The sequence below is a fragment of the Acomys russatus genome, chromosome 23 (assembly GCF_903995435.1).
Source record: "Acomys russatus chromosome 23, mAcoRus1.1, whole genome shotgun sequence".
Taxonomy (NCBI): Eukaryota; Metazoa; Chordata; class Mammalia; order Rodentia; family Muridae; genus Acomys; species Acomys russatus.
The window spans coordinates 7,951,234-7,973,194 of record NC_067159.1 but is presented as its reverse complement, the minus strand read 5'-3'; the positions used below and the strand labels follow the sequence as shown (position 1 = coordinate 7,973,194).

Sequence of the window (21,961 nt, the reverse complement as noted above, 5' to 3'; positions counted from 1 at the left end):
TAAATGAAAATGGTTGAGAACGATAGCTATAAAATAGACAGCTGTTGCACTTGTTTAAGATGGGGTCTCTCTGTAGTCCTGGCTGCCCTGGAGCTCACTATGCAGACCAGACTGGCCTCAAACTCACAGAAATCACCCAGTCTGCTTCCCCAATGCTAGAATTAAAGGCATATGCCACCAAGCCCAGGCTTTTTTTTTTTTTTTTTTCTTCTCTTATAGTAAACTTTATGCCTAAGTATGCCATTATTAGACAGTATGATATGAGCTGGTATAACATACAACAATGACTCCTTTTAAGGAAAGATTATTTGGTACATGTTAAAATGGTAAGAAACTATGCAAGATTGTTGCCATAAAGGACAGCTTATGCTCTACTCCTAATACAGTTGGGACAGCTGGGATTTATAGCCAATGGGTAGAGATTTGGGTATCAGTAGATGGAAAATCATTAGCAAGGCAAGTCTGGATAAAGGTAGGTCATGCTTGTACGCAGCAAGGCAGTGGAGTGGAGCACTTGTTAGACATCAAAGGTGGACAGCTGCTTGCTGAACTCACTTGTCAGGCCTGCCCTGGTCTGGGTTTTGTTTGTTGTTTTTCCATCTGGTATATCATCAGTAAACTATATAGGACAATAAACTTAATGGAAATTCCAAGCTGTTATAACAAATAGTAGGGAAGGTAGGCAAATGGTTTTGTTTTAAAGTAGCAATTATATTTTAAAAATTTACCATTATCAGCTGTCTTTGTGTGTCCTTAATATTGAAATTTTGCTAAAGTAAAATACAAAACACACATTAAGCCACAAAAATTCCTTATCAAATCTCTCTGCCTTCTTTGCAACTTGACCTTGACCTCTTTCAGGTCCTCTCAACCTTGGGAGCTAACAGGAGCGAACTGATTCCTAAGATCCTCTGACTTCCACTGGGGTGCCCTAGTGTGCACACATGTGCATACACGCATTCACACTAAAATAAAATACTTAAGAATTTAAAAACCAGACTAAAATGAGGCAAAGTATCTTTTGTTTTTTAAAAATGCACATGCTTATAATCTCAGAATTTAGGAGGCTGAGGCAAGATCACCTGAAGTTCAGGGCCACATAAGTTTGAGAGATTAATTTACATAGAAACAATTGGTTGCGGGCAAAAGCATCAGAAACAGCCCTCTTCTCAGACAAAATGGTGCACACCTCTGTAATCCCAGCACTTGGAAACAGAAGTCTAGGCCACCTGAACTACATGAGCCCCTATCTCAAGAAACAAAATTAGGGGAGGAAAGGTGGGAGACAGAGACAGATTGGGAAATGGAATTTTTTTAAAGTGAGACTTAAAATCAAAACCAACTCCAAAGACCCTATTTTGTCATGGTAGATCAACATAGTATTTTAAAATGAGACCAGTATCTGTCACATTATACAAAAGAGATTTTGTAGAACATTTACTTAACTGCCTGTTCTATTCTATTTAATTTGTTAGACCATCTATATTTTGAAAAAGAGAAACAAATTTCAAGTCTGTGCAAAACAAAACTTGATCTTTTGGCACAGGATGGTATCTCTAATCAACAGCAGTTATATTTTAGGTATTGTGATAAATGTTCAAGCACAGGGCATTGTTCTTGTACTAGGGAATACTCCTGGAAAAACTAAAAGATAGAAAGATTCTGACAGGCAAAGAGAGGCACAGCCTTCCAGGGCAGTGTAATCAAGGTCAAAAGAGCAAACTCATAATTGAGATAAGGATTTGGTAAACACCAAGCAGATTAGCCAGCAGAAATTTGGCTCCTGAATAGACAAAATTTGGGCAATATAGACTGATGATTTGGTTGGTAGGTGGAATGTGATTACCTAGTGACAGAATTCTCACCCATCTAGAAGTTTCTAAAAATAAATAACCCAGTACTCAATAGGCAGCTATATGCTTTTTAAGTAGGTTAAAATGAAGATGAAGTTAATAGAAGACAACCTGTAGGAATCACTTCTCCACCGTGTGTGTCCTGAGGATTGAACTTGGGCCATCAGGTGTGGCAGTAAGAGGCCTTACCCACTGAGCCATCTCACCACCCCGGTTTTGAAGCAAGATGATAAAGTTTTGACTTTTAAATGTACTATTTATCATTTTACATATCCCTCCTCATTTTTATTAGAACTACAGATCTCAAAAGCAAAGCTTTGAGTCAATTCTTGAAAAAAAAAATTTAGGGCCAGACATGATATATCATATACCACACCTGTCATCCCAGACTAGATACTAAGGCCAGAAGATTGTCACAAGTTCAAAGCCACCCTGTGCCACAGCGCAAAACCTGTCTCAACAAAACAAAAACACCTCCAAACAAATTTTAGCCAAGCGTCATTCTCATATTCATTCCCCCCTTCCCCTCTTTCCCTCCCCTTTCCCTTTATCTTTCACATGTACAACATAAAAAACTAAAAAGGCAAAGCCAAATCTATGACACACTAAATACCCCAGAATTTTACTCTCTGTTGATACATATTAGAGTCAAATGCCTAGACTTTAGCTCAGCTCCACTCCTTAGACTAGGCACCATCTCAGATCATGATCTCTTTCCTCTTTATCTTAATAAGATCAAAAGAGAAGCTTTAATGAAAGTTGTGTAGACATGCAATACTATTCCTTTGTTTGCATTAGTGTAGGGCACTCACTAGGTCTTAGGTTTGGATGTACAGCGGGGAATAAACATGACAAGTTCTTACATTTCGTGCCAGAGGTTGGTTTGTGACTCCATGGCATAAATCCTCCCTCTTTTATTTGCTTTTACAGAACCAGAAACAAAACCAAAAGAATATTGTCTCTTGATGTAAGCATTTCATGAAATATAAATTTTAGCATACAAAAAAGGTTTTTGATCACAACCATGTTTGTTCATTTTGTGGGACAGAAAACATGTGACTAGCCAACCTTGAAGCACTTGCCCCCTGCCTCACTCATTAGCTGTCTCCTGACCCCTGCTTTGTCCTCTGCAAATTCTTTTGGAGGAACTGGGAAATAATAGCAATGACAAGTTTCTTGAAGAAAAAAACAGGCAAATGAGATAGTAATGAATAGGTAGGGAGGGTACAACAGCTAGTTTGTATATAGAGGAACACACTGTATTAAATAACATGAAAAAAGAACTTTTTATAGCAGTTCTGGGGATCCATGCATGCCATGCAAGTCCTCAACCACTGAGCTAAAACAAAGACATTGATGACTATGTACCTGCCAGAGCAGTGGTTCTCAACCTTCCTAACACTTTAATAAAGTTCCTGGGGATGGAGAGAGGGCTCAGCAGTTAAGAGCACTGACTGCTCTTCCAGAGGACCCGGGTTCAACGCCCAGCACCCACAAAGCAGCTCACCACTGTCTGTAACGCCAAGATCTGACACCCTCACACAGATGTACATTTGGGCTAAACACCAATGCACATAAAATTAAATTTAAATTATAAAAAAATAAAAATAAAGTTCCTCTTGTTGTGTGTAAAATTACTTCATTGCTACTTCATAACTATAATTTTGCTACTGTTAGGAATCATAATATAAATCTCTGATATACAGATGGTCTTAGGTAGCTCCTGGGAAAAGGTTGCTTGGCAATTTTTGGGAGGTCGCAACCCACAGGTTGAGAACCGGTGCTCTAGTAGCTTATTTTTGACAAAAAGCAACAAAAATTCCAAGTAGTTCTGAGACAGGTTCAAAAGCTAAGTAATAAGAAAAAGAGCCTGATAGGCCATAGACCTGATTTTAGTATTTAATTTAGACTGGGTATATAAATTCTCACTACTTTGAGCTACTTTTATGGCATTGCATTCAAAAAGTGAAAAATCAATTTAACACTCAAAGGCTGTCAATGTTCTTGGTGGTCTAAGACGCACAGAGGTTGCTTTTTTCCAGCACTTGAACCAGAGTTCAGTACTGCTACTGATGTTCTCTCACTGTTGCACACTTGAGCTGTTTCCTTTAGGGAATAGAAGAGAACTTGTGGTGCACTCTTCTCTTTCAGTGTAATCTCATTTAGTTGCCGTTCAGCCTAAATTGTCAGCATAAGACCCTCTATAGATAGGAAATAGATGTGGTGATCTCTTGGTCAAAGAGTGACTGTTTCACCTTCCTTGCTGCCATCAGCATGTTGCCATGCCTCATTTCAGTCTTTTGCATTCCTTGATCTTTTTAATTTCAGGTTTGTTTTATCTTATGTGTATAGTTTTGCTGCGAAAGTACACCACATGCACACAATACCTACAGAGGCCAGAAGAGGGCATCAGAACCCCCGGGAACTGGAGTTACAGGTGTCTCTGACTGCCATATGTGTGCTAGGAACCAAACGAGGCTCCTCTGCATGAGTTCTAAGGGCTCATAACTGCTGAGCCTTTTTAAAGCCTTTGTTAATTTATTTTGCTTTTGAGACAGTCTCAGTCTGTATTCCAGGCTGGTCTCAGACAGCAGCCCTCCTGCCTCCACCTCCCGAATGCTGGCATTAGAGTTGTGAGCCACCACATGTGGCAGCTTGGTTCTTTTCAGTTTTAGGTCATTCACTCATCTTTTTTTATTCACCGTTTCGAACAGTGGTAGGAAGAAAACATCCTTTGCAATGCTGCCAGAAACCTTCCTAGCTATATCCACACACATATGTAATTTTAACAAGACCAGCAATACACCATTCTTAAACACCCAGCACATCGTTGTCATTCGCCTGCGTCAGCACATGGCCCTTTTCCAGGTTTTCAGTTCCAGAGATCTTTCACATTCTTTTTTTTTTTTTTTTTTTTCTGTTTCACATTCTTTAAAGTTGCATTTTACTCAGCCGGGAGTGGCGGCGCACACCTTTAATCCCAGCACTTGGGAGTCAGAGGCAGGCAGATCGCTGTGAGTTTGAGGCCAGCCTGATCTACAAAGCGAGTCCAAAACAGCCAAGGGTACACAGAGAAACCCTGTCTTGAAAAACTAAACAAAACCAATAAAGTTGAGCTTTTCTTTATATGGCTTTTAGCTATTGCATTAGATGTTAAATCTAAGAGGTTTAAAACGAAAAAGAAAAAACGTGATTCATTTTTAAAGAAGAAAAACAATAAACGTATTTTGCTAATATAAACGAATACATCATGTTTTAGCATAAATTATTAGTATTGGTGGTTTTTGTAACTCTCTAAAAGGAATTACTGTGAAGAGTTGCAGCTTTACATTTTGCAGCTCTTTAACATCTTCAGTTTGTTATGATACGTGGCTTTGTATATATGGTTTGCTCTGCCTACAATGCCCACCCTAGTCTCTCTCATCTACTGGATCTCTAAATCTGGCTCGAATGTCCCTGCCTGCCTCTGAAGACCAACCCCTTCCTGTGTACATAGGGAGAGCTGATGGTGCCTTCCTTTGTGTCCACTTGTACACTTAACAAATGCTTGCTGTATGATTGTATGAGTGTCAAATCCTCAAATGCAGTGGCAATTTCTCCATTGTAAGTCTGTTTTCTGACACTTTTTTTCTTAGAGTACTAAATGGATAAACTATTTTTTTAGTCAGTTCTTCCATTGTTATTTAAATTGTGCCAATTCCAACAGATTTTATAATTTTTTAACACTTTTGAGTGGACTTGAGAAATAGTATCTTGAATTTTTAGTAGTACACATTTAAATGCTTTGTTATGTAAGTAGTCTGAGATGGCTATGACTGTATCCCTCTTAGGAAAGATGTGGGTAGGGTTTTCTGGTTTTGTTTCGTTTTCTAAACAGGGTTTCTCTGTGTAGCCCTGGCTGTCCTGGAACTCAAGAAACCAAGCTGGCCTCTAACGCACAGAGATCATGAGCCTCTGCCTCCTGAGTTCTGGGATTACCCACCACACTCAGCTAGAAGATGTCTTTTAGGTGACGTGCAAATATAACTAATATTGGGATATAAGTAAGCACTTTGCCTGACTGAGGGGAGTTTTGAATTTTAGTGGCGTCATGCGAAACACACTGGCAGAAAGGTGACTATGCCCGCTAGGCTAATTTTCCACAAATAAACAGTGAAAACAGATTCATGCCAGGCATGGTGCTCCGTACCTTTAATCCCAGCATTCAGGAGGCAAATACAGGCAGATATATCTCTCATTTTGAAGCCAGCCTGGTCTACACTGTAAATTCCATTAGAATCAGGACTACATAGAGAAACCGTGGTGGCGCACACCTTTAATACCAGCACTCAAAAGGCAAAGATAGGTTGATCTTGATGAGTTTAAGGCCAGCCTATTCTACAGAATGAGTTCCAGTACAACCAAGGCTACACAGAGAAACTCTATCTCAAAAACCCAAAAACAAAAAAAAAAAAAAAAGAAAAAGAAAACAGATTTCACTGTTCAAAAAGATGCACTAATTTCTTAACTTATTGATCTGAACAGTCAATGAGTACTCAATATTTCTATGGCCATCAACCATTGTTTTACATACTAAAGAAAATAGACATTAGAAAGTCATATTTCAACATTTAGTCTTTTGGTTTTGTTGTTGTTGTTAGGGTTTTTTGTTTATTGTTGTTGTTTTACACAGTAACTCTGGCTGGCTTGGATGTCTCTATGTCACTCAGACTGTCTTTGACCTGGAGGTGATCCTTCTGTGTCAACCTCCCAAATGCTGGGATTATAAAATTGAGTGAGGCACTACATTCATGGTTACATTTAGACTTTTTTGCTTGTTTTGTCCTTTTTTGTTTGTTTGTTTCAAACTTTCCCATTGGTGATTTGATTTTTAAAACATTTTATTGGCTTGTTTAGCGGGAATTTGTATGAGTAGTTGCACACATACCGAGGTTAGCAGACATTTTGAGGGAGTGGTTCTCAGTTTCCACCTTGTAGAGTCTGAATGTTGTTGCTGTTTTGTTTTGTTTTTTCTGCTTAAGAATGGCTTGAAGGCCTGTAAGATGACCCAGTGTGTGGGAGCACTTGTGTAGAGGCCTGACAACTTAAGTTCTTCCCTGGATCTCACAAAGTGTCAGGAAAGAACTAACTTTGGAGAGTTATCCTGTGACCTCTTCCACATACTTTCCATGACAAATGCATACCTGTGCATACACACACACACACACACACACACACACACACACACACACACACACACACACACAATGACTTGACTTTGTGACCATAAAGATCTTAAAATTGTATGACGGTGCTAATCTGGAAATGGCTGTCTTACTTGATAGATAATCGTCTTTGCTCTACCTGAGTATAACGTCTTCATGGGTGGCATTCCATAGTGTGTTAGAACTATCCTGAGACATTTCTTTGAAGTTAGGCATTGCCATTTGTCAGGGTTTCTGTTGCCATGACTCAGTGAAACACTATGACCAAAAGCAAGTTGGGGAAGAAAAGGTCATCATAGAAGGAAGGCAGTGCAGAAACCAGAGGCCATGGAAGAGTGCTGCTCACTGGCTTGCTCCTCCCACTTTTATAGAACCAGGACCACCAGCCCAGATATGGTACCAGTCCCTTGGGCCTCAGGGCCCTTCCTCATCAATCATTAATTAAGAAAATGACCTACACAGGCTTTCATACAGCCAGGTCTTCTGGGAGCATTTTCTCAGTTGAGGTTCTTTCCTATGTGATGGCTGTAGCCCATGTCAAGTTGACAAACACTAGCCAGCACAGGCCTCCTGATTATCATTATGTCCATCGTGAGTTTATAACTGTCAGGATCTATATGTAGATATTATCAAATACCAAAAAAAAAAAACAAAAACAAAAACAAAAACAAATCTAGAAGAACTCCAGGAGTAGGGGAGAAAGGACCCAGAACAGCCTTAGCGATCCTAATTGAGGGATTGCTGTCTAGCCTTCTTCCATTTACACTAAGCTATAGGCAGAACCAGCATTTATTCTCAGAATATAGCATTGAAATGAACACTGAGCTAGTCACAGTGTCTCACGCTTATCTCACATCCCAGAACTCAGGTGGCTGAAGCGGAGTTCAAGGCCAGTCTGAACTACATACTTATGAGGTTGGTGCCAGATTGATTAGACTACATGAGGTCCCATCTCAACCTCTTCTCCTTCACCCTACCCTACCTCCAAAAAGGAGGCCTGCAGCACTGCAGGTAGTCTACTGCCTGTAGGCTTACTGAAAAGATAAGGTTCATGCAGGGTGTGGTGACAAATACCTTTAATTCCTGCAGTGGGAGGTAGGCAGGTGGATGGCTGTGAGTTTGAGGCTAGCCTGATTTACATAGTGAGTTCCAGGATAGCCAGGACTAGAGAGAGAAAAGAAAGAAAGAAAGAAATCAAAGCAGCAAGCCTAACCTTGCCCTTAAAAGAACTAGAGATATGCTATAGGTGAAAGAAACAGGAAAGCTGAAAGGAACGCCAAACAAGAATAGCTGATGTCCTCATAGCAACAATTGTGTATACTTAAAAGGAATTTACTAAGAACCAGGAAAGTGAAAACTTGGGATAGTCAAAGTAATTATCTCAACAGCAAACTGGGCACAGTTGAAGGGCATGTTAGTGAACTGAAAATGTCAAATGAAAGGTTCAGTACAGAAGAAAGAGTGAGATGCAGGGTAGACCCTAACAGGTGGAGAGTGATTGCAGGTAGCAGAGAGAGGGAGGCCACAATGTGTAATAGAGGAAAGTTTCTCGGTAGCACTTTATTCCTCTAAGGAAGAGTTGAGCAGACAAATGATAGGAGTCAGCTTTGCCTGCCTTTAAAATGGATGACAGTGCTTAATTCTCCTCATTATGTGGCTTGTTTTGGAATTTTAACCAGTTACCAGATGAAGGAAACTTACTCTGATGCTTCCAAAACCTAGCAATTCATTGCTTTCTAAGATATTAAGTGTTGAGTTTTATCATCTTTTTTCCAGTAAATTTTGGCATGTTCATATGTCTTTGCCTTTTTTTTTTTTTTTTTTTTTTTTTTTTACACAGGGTTCCTCTGTGTAGCCCTGGCTGTCCTGGAACTCACTCTGTGAACTCTGCTACCACTGTCTGGCAACTTTGCTCCTTTTATTTTGCAAATCACATTATTAGCACTAAATCTTGCATTTAGATAAATGCTATTTGATATTGTTATTTACTGTGTTGGAATATTTAGTTTTCCTTACATGTTTTTGAGAGATTATATATTGCTTTATTTGCGATTGTTTTATATTTTGACAAAAACTGATTTTTTTCCGTTTTTAAAACAAACAAAAAAAAGTCAAGGGGCTAGAGATAATAGCTCAGTGGTTAAGGGTGTTTACTGCTGTTGCAGAAGACCCATTTTAGTTCATTTCCCCAGCACACAACCACCTGTAAGATCTGTTGTCCTCTTCTGGCCTCCTCAACCTGCTGCACACATGTACACAGAAACTTGTGCGCACACACATATTTTAAAATAAATGTTTTTTTTTTATTCAAAATGACTGATAGAACATATATTTTAAAATATACCTATAATTGATAGAAATAGCTTTCGAGTATTTTGTGGGGAAAAAATCTAAAGGCTTCTAAATAGTAAAGGTTTAAATAAATTTTTATTTTAAGAGAGATTGTAGGCAGGGATTGTAGCTCAGTTGGTAAAGTGTTTGCGTGGTGTGCAAAAAGGCCTGAGTTCTCTCCCTGCCCCTCATAAACTGGATATGCATACCTCTAATTTTAGTAGAGGGAAGGTAGGCAAGAGCAGTTACATAGCAAGTTTGAGCTAGCTTGAGCTACATGAGATCTTGTAAAAACAAAAGGCTGGAGGGATGGATCAGCAGTGAAGAGTCTTTGCTACTCTTGCAAAGTTGCAAAGATGGGTTACTGGTTATGGGCAATTTACAATTGCCTGTAACTGTAGCTCCTGGGTGGGTGCCAGCACACAGCTGCACACACGTAAATAACGATAAATAAATCTTTAAAATAAACAAACTGTGATGCTGGAACGATGACTCAGTGGTCAAGAGCACTGGCTGTTCTTCTAGAAGACTGGGATTGGATTTGCAGCACCCACATGCCAGCTCTCCAGTTACATTCTTTCTAGCCTGTGGGCACTGCATTTGTATAGTGCACAGATACACATGCAGGCAAAACACCCATACACATAAAATAAAAATGAAGAGGAAGATTTTTTCATTTGTCTTGTTGGCTTCTTTTTTTCTGAGTGGGGCATAGATATAGTCTCGCTATATATGCCCAGGCTGACCTTAAACTCAAGGTCCTCCTGCCTCTTGAGTGCTAGGATTAGAGGATGCCCGACTATTCCCAGCTACGTGTTTTTTCACAATACATTTACTATAAATTTTATTTTTCTTTAGGTACGCATAGCTGCTAAATTCATCACTCATGCACCCCCAGGAGAGTTTAATGAAGTGTTCAATGGTAAGTAAAGATTAATATTGAGCTGTTGTAAGTCTTTCTTAATCATTATCATTATCCCCCTCCTGCCTTTTTTCTTTCTTTCTTTCTTTCTTTTTAAAATTCTATTCCATTTCTTGATTTGAGGGTAGGGGCAGCTTGTGAGAATTGGTTCTCTCTTCTATCACTTGGGTCCTGGGAACTGATTCAGGCCCTCAGGCCTAGCAGCAAGCTCCTTTACTTGCTGAAGTGCCTCACCAGCCCTTTCTCTTTTTACATTTTGGTCTTTTGTGACCCAGGCTAGCCTTGAACTCTAGAGTGCTAGAGCATGGGCATGCTCTGGCACACCTCGCTGTGAGTGCTTGCTGTTTCCTGACTCTTATAACCTGTTACAATTTTGCTAAAGCAGTCAACATTCAGAAACATTGGATAATTTGTTCAAGGCATCTCAGTCACTGAATATAAAAGTTAGGATTCAGTTCTAGGTTGGAGTCAAATACTTAGCTTTGCCTGGTTCATCAGTTAGGACCCCACTGTCAGGTAAGGAAAGACTCAAGGTACTACTGACGTGTGGCTCACGCCTGCAATTCCAGTGCTGGGGAGGCTGAAGTGGGGATTGCTGCAAACTCCAGTCCAGCCTGGACTAAAGGCTGTCTCAAAACTAACCATAAATGAATAGAGATTTAAAATAGCTTCATATTTAAACAGAATGACAATATATATTGCCTTCTCAAATTTTTAACCTTTTGATTCCTAGTGTACCTTTAGTTTTATCATGAAAGGTAAAAGCTTCAATTCTCACTGCCTTTCCTCAAAAAGTCCCATAGTATAGGACATTTCCCAGACTAGTGTGGCAGAATTAATTGTATCTAAAGTTTATTAAAACTTCAAATTCAGCTGGATGGTGATGGCGTACGCCTTTGATCCCAGCACTTGGGAGGCAGAATTTAGGCAGATCTCTGAGTTTGAGGCCAGTCTGGTCTACAGAATTCCAGGATATCCAGGGCTACACAGCGAAACCTGCCTCAAAAAAACAGAACAAAAAAAGCAAACAAACAAAAAAAATTCAGATTCAGCCAGAAATGGTGACCCGTACCTGCAACCCCAGTACCCGAGAGTCTGAAGCAGGGCAATTTCTCTAGTTCAGGCTAGCCTAGGGTACAGAAAGAACCTTTGTTTCAAAAACAAACACCAGCGGGTGGTAGTGGTGGCAGTGGCACTCCTTTAATCTTAGCACTCCAGGAGGCAGAAGCAGGCCAATCTCTGTGAGTTCGAGGCCAGCCTAGTCTACAAAGTAAGTCCAGGACAGCTAGGGCTACACAGAGAAACCCTATCTTGAAGAAAACAAAGACAAAACAAACAAACAAACAAACGAAAAACCCCACAAAGACCAGAAATTTTTATAAATAAATTACAGATCCACCTTTATTATCCTCTCAAGATTTTCGTCTATTAGATATAACATTAGGTGGGTATGATGGCACATACTTGTAATCCCAGTACCTGGGATGGATGCTGAGACAGGAAGAACCCTGGATGACATAATAATGCCTGGTCTCAAAATATAAAGAGAGGTCTTGATTTTCAGGTGTTTATCTGTGCCAGATATGGTGGTATACACTTTAATTGCAGCACTTGAGAGGTGGAGGCAGGATGATCAAGAGCTCAAAGTCTTGCTTGGCAGTAGTGTCTCACACTTATAATTCCAGCTCTAGGGAGGCAGAGGCAGGCAGACCTCTGTGAGTTCAAGACCAGCCTGCCCTACAGTGTGAGTTCCAGGACAGCCAGAAGAGAAACCCAGAAAGAAAAGGAGAGAAAGAAGGGCAGACTGAAGGAAGTTAGTTCATAGTGTTAGCTTTATTTAGCTACCTAGTAAGTTTGAGGTCAGCTTAGTCTGCAGGATACCCTGTCTAAAACAAATTAACAGAACTTTCCTAACATGTCTCAATTGGTAGAGGGCTTACTTAGCATGTACAAAATCCTAGGTTCACCCCTAGCACAGCATAAACTGGGCATGGTGATCATCTGTAGCTGCTACATAAGGGAATTTGAGATCAAGGAGGAATGAAGGAGAGCAGGGACAAGAGGTAATTACATTTCTTGAGAATTTTTGTTGGATTATGATAGCAAACATAGGTCTGTAGGAACCTATGAACATTAGTGTCATTACTCATTAGCATGCTTAGAATGTCCACACATGGAATGTGCTTTAAGACTCATCTTGCAAGCCCTGAATTCTAAAAGTGTATTCTAGAAATGGGATAAAATTTTAAATTTGTTCTGTACTTAGTATTCCAATGCTTTCCTCCTCAGATGTCCGGCTTCTGCTTAATAATGACAATCTCCTCAGGGAAGGGGCAGCACAGTAAGTACCTCTTCATCCACGCTTGGGAGTTAAGCTCAGCCACAGAGAGCTTGACTAGTTGTGTGAGGCCCTCGGTACAGTTCAGCACTGAAGTCAACAACCTTATTTCATCCTCCTAGAGCACTGCTCCAACACTGGACAAACTTCCGACACTAAACTAGAGAACCCTGAAAACCTAGTTTGAGACACTTCAAAATAAAACAGTTATAGTCTTTATGTTAGTTTGTTAGAGCTATGACTAATCATGTATTTGAGGGAATAGGCTTTTAGAAGAGTGTGTTTGTTTGTTTGTTTGTTTGTTTGTTTGGGCTAACAGTTTATTAGTCCATAGTCCATGACCCAATTGATTCTGGTCCAGGTGAGATAGACTGTCATGCTGCCACAAACATGTGACGGAGATTTCTTGCCTAATGGCAAACAAAAAGCACAGACAGACAAGCAAGATTGGAACAAGATACTGCCCCCAAGCGCATGCCCCAGTGACCTACCTTTTCCAGCTAGGGCCTACCTCCTTAAGCTTCTAGAATCTCCTAAAAGCATTGCCAGCTGGGACCAGACCTTCAAAACAAGCTGTGACAGTCTATGTAGCTAGAAAACTGTTTTAAGAGCTGTTGCCTAGGAAACAATCGGGGACCGTTTGTGGTAATACTTCATGTCCAGACCATAAGTCTTGTCTGTCTGTCTGTCTTGTCTTGTCTGTTTGTCTGTCTTGCCTGTCTGTCTGTCTCTCTCTCTCTCTCTCTCTCTCTCTCTCTCTTTCTCTCTCTCTTCTTCTCTCCCGCTCCCCCTCTTTCTTTCTCTCTCCCTCTCTCCCTGTCTTTCTAAAATTTATTTTTGGTAGAGAAAACATGTTCCCTTTAAAAGGTTTGCTTCCTTAAAACTTAACTTCTGAAATTACTTTTTGGTTTTGCCTAGATTAAAGCAGAGTTTTTGTACTTCATATGGAATTTCTTAATTTTGGGAGGCAAGGTCTCATTATGTAACTGTAGGTGATCTGAACTTGCTATGTAGACCAGGCTGGTCTCAAACTTGGTCTTAAAGCAATCTTGCATCTGTAGTGCTGATATCACAGGTGTGCACCACCATGCCTAAGCATAATTTGGAATCTTTTTAAACTGCTACTTCTAAAAAATTAGCCTGCTAATAAAGATTGATGAAGCTTCACAAATAATATAACCAATTATAGGATAAAATCATGATTAGTCTCCCTGACCACTGAATCCTTGCTGCTGGCAAGCTAACTAGTCTTCCTAAAACACCATTTCCAGCCAAGTAGAGCAGTGTGTGTCTATTGTCCTCACACTTACAAAGGCAGAAGCAGGAGGATCAGAAGTTCAAGGCCAACTTCAGCTACATAGCAAGTTGTAGGCAAAGGAGATACTGAGATGCTGTCACACACAAAATATTATTTTTATCCCCTTTTGTCCTCAAAAACATATAGCAGTGGGGCTTGTTTGGCTTGAGGGTTTGTTTTGTTTGTCTAGAATCAAATGTAAACAGTATAGCTTTCAAAGACCCTTGATAGCTGCCTTTGTCAGTAGTCCTTCTCGGTGTTTCCTTTCAGTTACTGTTTATCCAGCCCGAGTCTCTTTGTAAGGAGGAACCCTGAATCGGGTATTGCTGAAGAGAGGTGGACTGGGAAGGGCAAGAATATGTAGATGCAAAATACATAGCTATCATAAGGTTGGTTTGGTATGCTCTTGTAGTCCTGAGTGGTGCCCAGAAAGAGGCGTCAAAGCAGTGGCACCTCCTTCTCGCCCAGCCCGCAGCTACCATAAGGCGCTACCACAAAAGCTATCAAAACAGCGGCACCTATCAAAACAGCGGCACCTCTTCATCCTGTTGCTGACACTAGGTACCCCCACTGAGCTGTCCACAGTGGTGGCACTTCTTCTCCAGCCTCCCCAATCAGCCCTACAGTGATGGCACCTCAACCAAAGTCGCTTGTGGCCAAAAAGATCTTCTTGTCCTAACTCAAAGGCCTGATTCAGGGAAACAGGAATGAAAAGAAGCACAAGCCCTGAGCTTCCCACATAAATCCACCAATCCCTGAGGTCCTCAAGCTCAGGAATTGAAATCTTACCAATCCTCACTCTGGAGATCTCTGCCCCCCGAAAAGCTCTACCCCCTAAGAAATCCTATGTTAAGCCTATGTCTGTTCAGTTTCCTGCTGTCCTCTCCCAGGAATAGGGGCAGCCAACCCTGGATTTGTCCCTCCACACCCTGGACCATCCCAAAAAATTCCTTTTATGAGATTGGCTGCCTGAGAAGAAGCCAAGAAGCAATGCAGCGAATAAGAGAAGTGAAAAAGTGGAGTGCAGCTGAAGCTCCTGAGCGCCTCCCCTGGTAGCTGCAGCGCCTATGCTGAGGAGACATCCTCCTCTCAGAGCTGTGTGGTCCCTGGGACCTCCTGTCTCAGGATGCCCTTCCACTGGGATGCCTTCTCCCCTAAGACCTGTGTTGTTCCTGGGCTTCTGAGTCCCAGGATACCACCTGGGAAGGAAGGCCAAAAGCTGTATGATTTGATTTTTGGATATAGAAAAGTGTTTTAACGGTTGTTGCCTAGTCAACAGTCATCTGCCCTGTCTATGCTACTTTTGTAACTAGAGTCTGTTAACCTAAGATTTCTAGACCATTCTCATCAGGAATGATACTCTAGTTACAATTTACTTAGCAAACCAAGGAACACGTTGAAGATACTCTGTGTATCACTTGACATATAACCACTGATACTAGGGTGGAAAACCACTCAAAAGTGATTGAAGGCAATCATAGTAGCACAATCCTGCAATCCCAGCCTTTGATAGTTAAAAAAAACCAGGATGATTAATATGTGTTCAAGTGGTTCTCAACCTTCCTAATGTTGCAGTCCCTTAATAGTTTGTCATCTTGTGATGTCCCCAACCATAAAATTATTATCATTGCTACTTCATAGCTATAAATTTGCTACTATTGTGGTCGTAATGTAAATACTTGATATGCAAATAGTTGTAGGTGGCCGCTGTGAAAGAGTCCTTGAGCCCCAACACACAACACAGCTTCCCAAAAGGCGTCCAACTCAAAACAAAAGCAGTAGTCCTGATTTCTAATTAGGACTGGTTATGTCAATGAAGTCCTCACACTTCAGCTATTTAGATTACCCTGGCAGACCCTAAAGCTCTGTGTGTGTGTGTGTGTGTGTGTGTGTGTGTGTGTGTGTGTGTGTGTGTCTGTGTGTTCATATTCAAATTCTTAACAGATTTCATGGAGAACCTACTTCTTAAAGGAGAATTTTCCTGAGCCCAAGAACTTTTTTCTTTCTTTTTTCTTTTTTTAAATGGGGATGAAAAGTTCATCTTTAGCCAGGCAGTGGTGGCACAGCATTAGGGAGGCAGAGGCAGGTGGAACTCTGAGTTTGAGGCCAGCCTGGTCTACAACATGAGTTCCAGGACAGCCAGGGCCATACAGAGAAGTTCTGTCTCAAAAAAAAAAAAAAGAAAAAGAAAAAAGGAGGAGGAAGAAAAGCTCACTTTTATTTCTGTAAGAAAGGGCTCCAGTCTCTTGGCCAGACTCTTCCTGGTGCCAAGTACATGCTGTTTCAGTGATCCTCGCCATCATTATGCACAGATAATCCATTAGATTGGCCTAGGCTTCTTACCACAGAGCCACTCCCTGACAGTGCCCAGCCCTTCTGGCTCTGAAGAGTGAGTGAGCTGACATTGTTGGAGTGTTGGAGAATGACATGATAGACAGGACTCAGGGTTTCCAATAGTCACCAGCAATGTGTTCTAATGACTGTGGAAGGGGCGGAGGCTGAGCTAGGCCAAGCCAGGCAATAGTTTAGGTGAGATGGAGTGCAGACTCAGATTTTGATTACACTTCTCACAGAACTGGTGGGTTGGATGTAACGAGTCAGAGAAAGAAAAACTAAGAATAAGTCCAAATATTTTGGATTAAGTAGCTGGTAAAATGGAGATAATATTTGCTTTTTCAATTCTTTTTTTAAATAGTGCATTTGCCCAGTATAACATGGATCAGTTCACACCTGTGAAGATAGAAGGCTATGATGACCAGGTAATGATTGCCTGTTACATACTCTGTGCTTGAAGGTAGTAGAGACGTGAAAGGCAGAGCAGATAGGAAATTGGGGGGTGCTAGATATATTTGTCTTATTTTTTTTAAATAGTGTACATATTAGGAAATTCTTCCTCTTTTTGCTAATACTAGGTTGTTGTTGCTGTTGTTTTTAAAGAGAAAAAGAATGCCACTGACTTGATACAGTTCAATCATAAGTTATATATATATGCAACTCCTGGGTTCCAGAGAGGTACAGAAAAAGAATCTTAACAAAAGTACTAGAAGACATTAAATTTGGACTAGTCTAAGTTACTCAAGAAAATTGGTAGTTAAGAGATAGGGGTGAGAAAGAGAGTTCATTTAATGCATGTTTTGAACCATGTGGCTGTATTACTTAAGTGTTCACAACAGTACAGTGCCCTGAAAAGTTTCATTGAGTATGTGAAAACAAATACATAAAAGTTGATACAGCTAGGAATAAATATATACATGAATAATGGATAATAGATTAGATATAAAAGACAGTAATGGGAGGAGGAAAACATTGCTTAATTTTTATGAGAGTAAAAATGATACATGGTTTAAAAGTCAGTGTGGAAAAGAAATTAAATGAAAAGTTAACTTTCTTTTGTAGGATATTTATTATTTTGTAAAACATGATGAAATTTTTCTTTTTTGATATAATTATTCATATTTGTAATTCTTGTCTGGAAGGTCTTAATTACAGAGCATGGTGACCTCGGCAACAGCAGATTTTTAGATCCAAGAAACAAAATTTCCTTCAAGTTTGATCATTTACGGAAAGAAGCAAGTGACCCCCAGCCAGAGGATGTAGACGGAGGTTTGAAGTCTTGGAGAGAATCTTGTGACAGTGCTTTAAGAGCCTATGTTAAAGATCATTATTCCAACGGCTTCTCTACGGTTAAGTATCTGCCTGTTCCTCATTGAACGTTCAGACTCTTTTTTTCTGGACAGGGTTTCTCTGTGTAGCCTTGGCTGTTCTGGACTCACTTTGTAGACCAGGCTGGCCTGGAACTCAACAGAGATTCTCCTGCCTCTGTGACCCGAGTGCTGGGATTACAGGAGTACAACACCACGCGCAGCTTCTACTTTTATTATTTTTAATTATATATAAATGGAGGCAGGCGTTGCATGTGAGTACAGATGTCCCTGGAGGCCAGGATCTGGCCTTGAACTTCAGGTGATCCTTCCGCCCAAGACTGGTGTGTGGCCAGGCTTGAGCCTGTGTGTACAGTCTACTCTCAGCAGTCTTCAGATACGCAGTGCAGAGTATCCAGTTAGACCTTTACACCTGTGGTGATGATAAGATAGGAATATAGGTAGTTAAGAGCACTTTGAAGTCTGAGTGGTTTAACTCCTAACCAGGTCACTTAACTCATTGTGTGGCCCAAGGTATAAATCACCTAACATCGCTGTGCCTCAGTTTCCTTGTTTATATAATAAAACAGTAGTGTTGTGAGGATTCGGTAAGTTAATGAAGATGTTAGAACAGTGTCTGGCACAATGTGAGCTATGCATAAGTAGAAGGTGCTGTCCCTCAGGGAAACACATTGTAGATAAGCACAGACTTCCTTCTCAAGCATTTTCCAGGGAAAGAGACAACACATCCTTTCTTAGAAATAGTTGTCCAGTCTAAACACACTTGCAGTTTACCACTAATTTCCACTCAAAATTTACCCGCATTCTTATTTGTTTGTTTTGAGACAGGGTCTCACTATAGCTTCAGCTGGGCTGGAACTCACTATGTATGTAGACTATGCTGACTTCAAATTCACACATCTTGCCTGGCCATTTACATTTTTAATCTGGCTAGCTCAATACCAAAGAACCCTACTGAGACCTTTTTTTTTTTTTTAATTCTTTTAGTTACATGAGCAACAGAAGGTGATAGAATTGCCCCAGTGGTGCCTGCAGTATCCTAGTAACCTTCATCCTTAGAAGCCCCTAATTTCATCTCACTCTGTGTCACGTTTTCTGTAGTGTGTTCCAGACATTTTCTATTGTCAGATGAGCATCTAGCCTCCTACATCTAATTAGATTGGAGACTGACTGAAATTTTACTTCTTGTTCCTCCACACTGAGAAGCCGTATACCTCCCCCCATTATACCTGATTCTGTTGCAGAAGGGCCCTTATACTTGATTTTTATACTCTTCTTTCTTCAAAGTGGCTGTGTGTACTTCATTTCTCTTCTCGTGTATTTCCCGTTACCTAAGGTCTTGTTTTTGTTTTGGGGTTTTTAATTTTTTTGGTTTGGTTTGGTTTTTGTTTTTCAGTGCTTTGGTTTGTTTCTCTGAGACAGGGTTTCTCTGTGTATCCTTGGGTGTCCTGGACTCACTTTGTAGACCAGGCAGGCCTCGAACTCACGGAGATCCGCTTGCCTCTGCCTTCTGAGTGCTGGGATTACAGGCGCCTGGCTCTTGTTTTTATTTTTTGAAGCAGTCTCATGTAGGCGTCCTTCCATCTTCCTGTCTGTACTTCCCAGGTGCCACCGTGCCTGAATTTAGAAATAGTCCTATCTCTTGTCTTTAAAGGGAAGTAAAGCTGTCTCAATCACAGTAATTCCTCTGAGTTACTTGTTTCCCTTATCTCGTCTTTGTCCTTCTTGTTTCTTCCTCTCTGCTTTCTCTTTTCCCCGGGTTTGCACTCTGTTCTACCAGGAATCCAAGGACATTTTCCCTGGAGTTTATAGTGCATTTAGTATAGGCAAAGCCTGAACGTGGGACTCACACTTGGAGTCTCAGCACTTGCAGGAAGATTCCAGCCTGTGCTACAGAGTGAAACTCTGTCTCAAACAAACAAAAAGGAAAACACACTACAGATGCGTTTGAGACTTGAAAGCACTGCTTGCTTTCTCTGGTGATTGCGTGTCCATCCCCATTTCTTCCACTCTCACAGCTGGTCCTTCTAAATGAAAATTAGACCTCTCCTCTGGGTTTCCCAGTCTGCTGACAGGATCCATTGGTCCACATTGTTCAGGTGTAGAAATACTTTGATTTCCGTTTCCCTTTGCCCTTTGGTTATGACATCTAAGCTAGACTTCTGCATTAGCTAGTTAGCACAGCTATGATGAAACAGCATGACTAAAAGCACGGTTAGTGGGAAAGGGTTTGTTTGTTTGATTGATTGATTTATGCTTCCCCATCACAGTCCACTATTGAAGGAAGTAAAGGCAAGAACTAACACAGGTCAAGGACTTGGAGATGGAGAGATCATGACGGGTGCTGCTTACTGGCTTGCTCAACCTGCTCTCTTACAGAACTCAGAACCACCAGCCCAAGGATGGTACCACTCACAATGGCCTGGGCTCTCCCCCATCAATCACTTAAGAAAAAAAAAATGCCCTCTAGGCTTGTCTGCAGCCTAGTCTTTTGGAGGCATTTCTTTATTGAGGTTTCCTCCTCCCAGATGACTTTAGCTTGTATCAAGTCCATAAAACTAACCAGCACAACTTCTTAGATGGTGGTCTATGTTAATTTGTGGCCTCCTGACTGACCTCCAGCTTTTTTTTCCATTTTATCCTCTATACCTGTATTGTTGTTTCTCCCAAAATAATGGTTCTGGACTTGTTTTGTTGTCCAAAATTTTTACCTGCTATTTAATACATGGCCTACTTTTATGTTTTGTCTCCCACTAGGTAGACCTTGCGCAGCTCCACTAACCTGGCAGGACCAATTGCCAGTTAGTTAGCTTGTTTTCCTCCCTGAGCTGTTGACTAATCTTTAGCCTCAGTCTATGCCTGTCAGAGTTGCACCAGCCTAACCCGGTGTCTAACAGTATGATAAGCCAGAAACAGTCACCTCCTGGCATTCACTGTAGCAAGGTTTCTGCTGGAGCATAACACACCGCTTTGTGCTTACAGCCCAGGAAGGCCTATTTATAAGCCTCCGGCAGACACTTTGCCCCCTTTGAGCATTTTGATGTAGCACACTACTTTTGTACAGTTTACTATAAAGTAAGGATGTTTTTCATGTCTGTTTTTTCTCCTAACAATAGGTTTACGCTAAAACTATAGATGGACAACAGACCATTATTGCATGTATTGAAAGCCACCAGTTTCAACCCAAAAATTTCTGGTAAGAAATAGACATTCTCTCTATTTCTATCTAACTTATATTGGAAAGAAACCAGTGACTGGGGTTTGTTTTAAACTATCTTGGGAGAGATTATTTGATTTAGAGACCTTCATTCTCCATCTATAAAATGAAGATTTAGACACTGTTTCATTTCTAAAGCTTTTATAATTGTATCCTTTTGAGAAACACTGTCATACGGAAGAGTGAGAACATGTGATTTACAGAGTGTTCAGCCGAGAGTCTTTCAGGGTTACTCATTATTCCTGGGGCTGATTGTACAGCATGGTGCTACCAAGCACCCTCTCCTGGGAGAAGAGCCTCCTAAGATCAGGAGAAGTGAGCCTTACTTCAGAGGAGGTGAGGAAAAGTAGAGTCCACATTCCTTAGAAAGGCCTGTATATGATCAGCCATTTAGATCCAAACTTTTATGCAGTGACAATCTTGACTTTGTCACATTGAGAATGAATCCCACAGCCACCATTGCAAACTTCTGGGTCAGGTCGCCTCGTTCTTGTTCCTGCTGCTAATTCTGCAGCATCATGCGTCTGTATGTTTTTTATAGGAATGGTCGTTGGCGATCAGAGTGGAAGTTCTCCATTACACCACCTACAGCCCAGGTGGTTGGAGTGCTCAAGATTCAGGTAAGAGTCCAGTGTATTTATAGACGAGAGATAAAATGTCATGTATAAAAGGTGCCATTTGCTCTTGGTTCTGGTATTAGGAATAAAGACTAATAGGGACTTCCCTCCCATGGGCAAGGCCCTGGGTTTGATTCAGTGCCACACAGAGAGGAGGGGCCTAGAGGACTAAACTGTATATTGATATAAAAAAGAGGTCAGTGGCAGTGAATGGAAGTAGAAGCCTCCTTCCTGGGAGTTACCTGAGGACAGAGCTGTTCTGGATTGATGAAGGATGATTACATAGTGAATACTACTACATTACTTTTTCTTTCAAGGATAACAAGATCTTTTAGGACTAATGAGCTGGTTTTAGGAAAGAATAAGATAAATCAGTATTAAATAGTTAGCTGAGTGCTAGTCAAGGTGGCGCATGCCTTTAATCCTATCAAACGCCTGGGGGCGGGGGGCGCAGTGCAGGTGGTTTCCAGTGGATTTGAGGCCCGGCCTGATCTACAAAGTGAGCTCTGGGATATCCAAG

The 21,961-nt window shown here is 40.9% G+C and overlaps 1 protein-coding gene across 1 annotated transcript in view; it reads left to right on the top strand.

Annotated features, from left to right (window-relative positions):
- The window catches only part of Capza1 (capping actin protein of muscle Z-line subunit alpha 1), a 43,577-nt gene that overhangs the window by 11,776 nt on the left and 9,840 nt on the right, over nucleotides 1–21,961 (top strand). Inside the window, exons 2-7 of the mRNA XM_051165848.1 lie at nucleotides 10,247–10,310; nucleotides 12,600–12,651; nucleotides 16,641–16,704; nucleotides 17,422–17,628; nucleotides 20,724–20,803; nucleotides 21,366–21,444. Of these exons, the coding sequence (XP_051021805.1) occupies nucleotides 10,247–10,310; nucleotides 12,600–12,651; nucleotides 16,641–16,704; nucleotides 17,422–17,628; nucleotides 20,724–20,803; nucleotides 21,366–21,444 (546 nt within the window). The remainder of the gene's footprint in view (nucleotides 1–10,246; nucleotides 10,311–12,599; nucleotides 12,652–16,640; nucleotides 16,705–17,421; nucleotides 17,629–20,723; nucleotides 20,804–21,365; nucleotides 21,445–21,961) is intronic.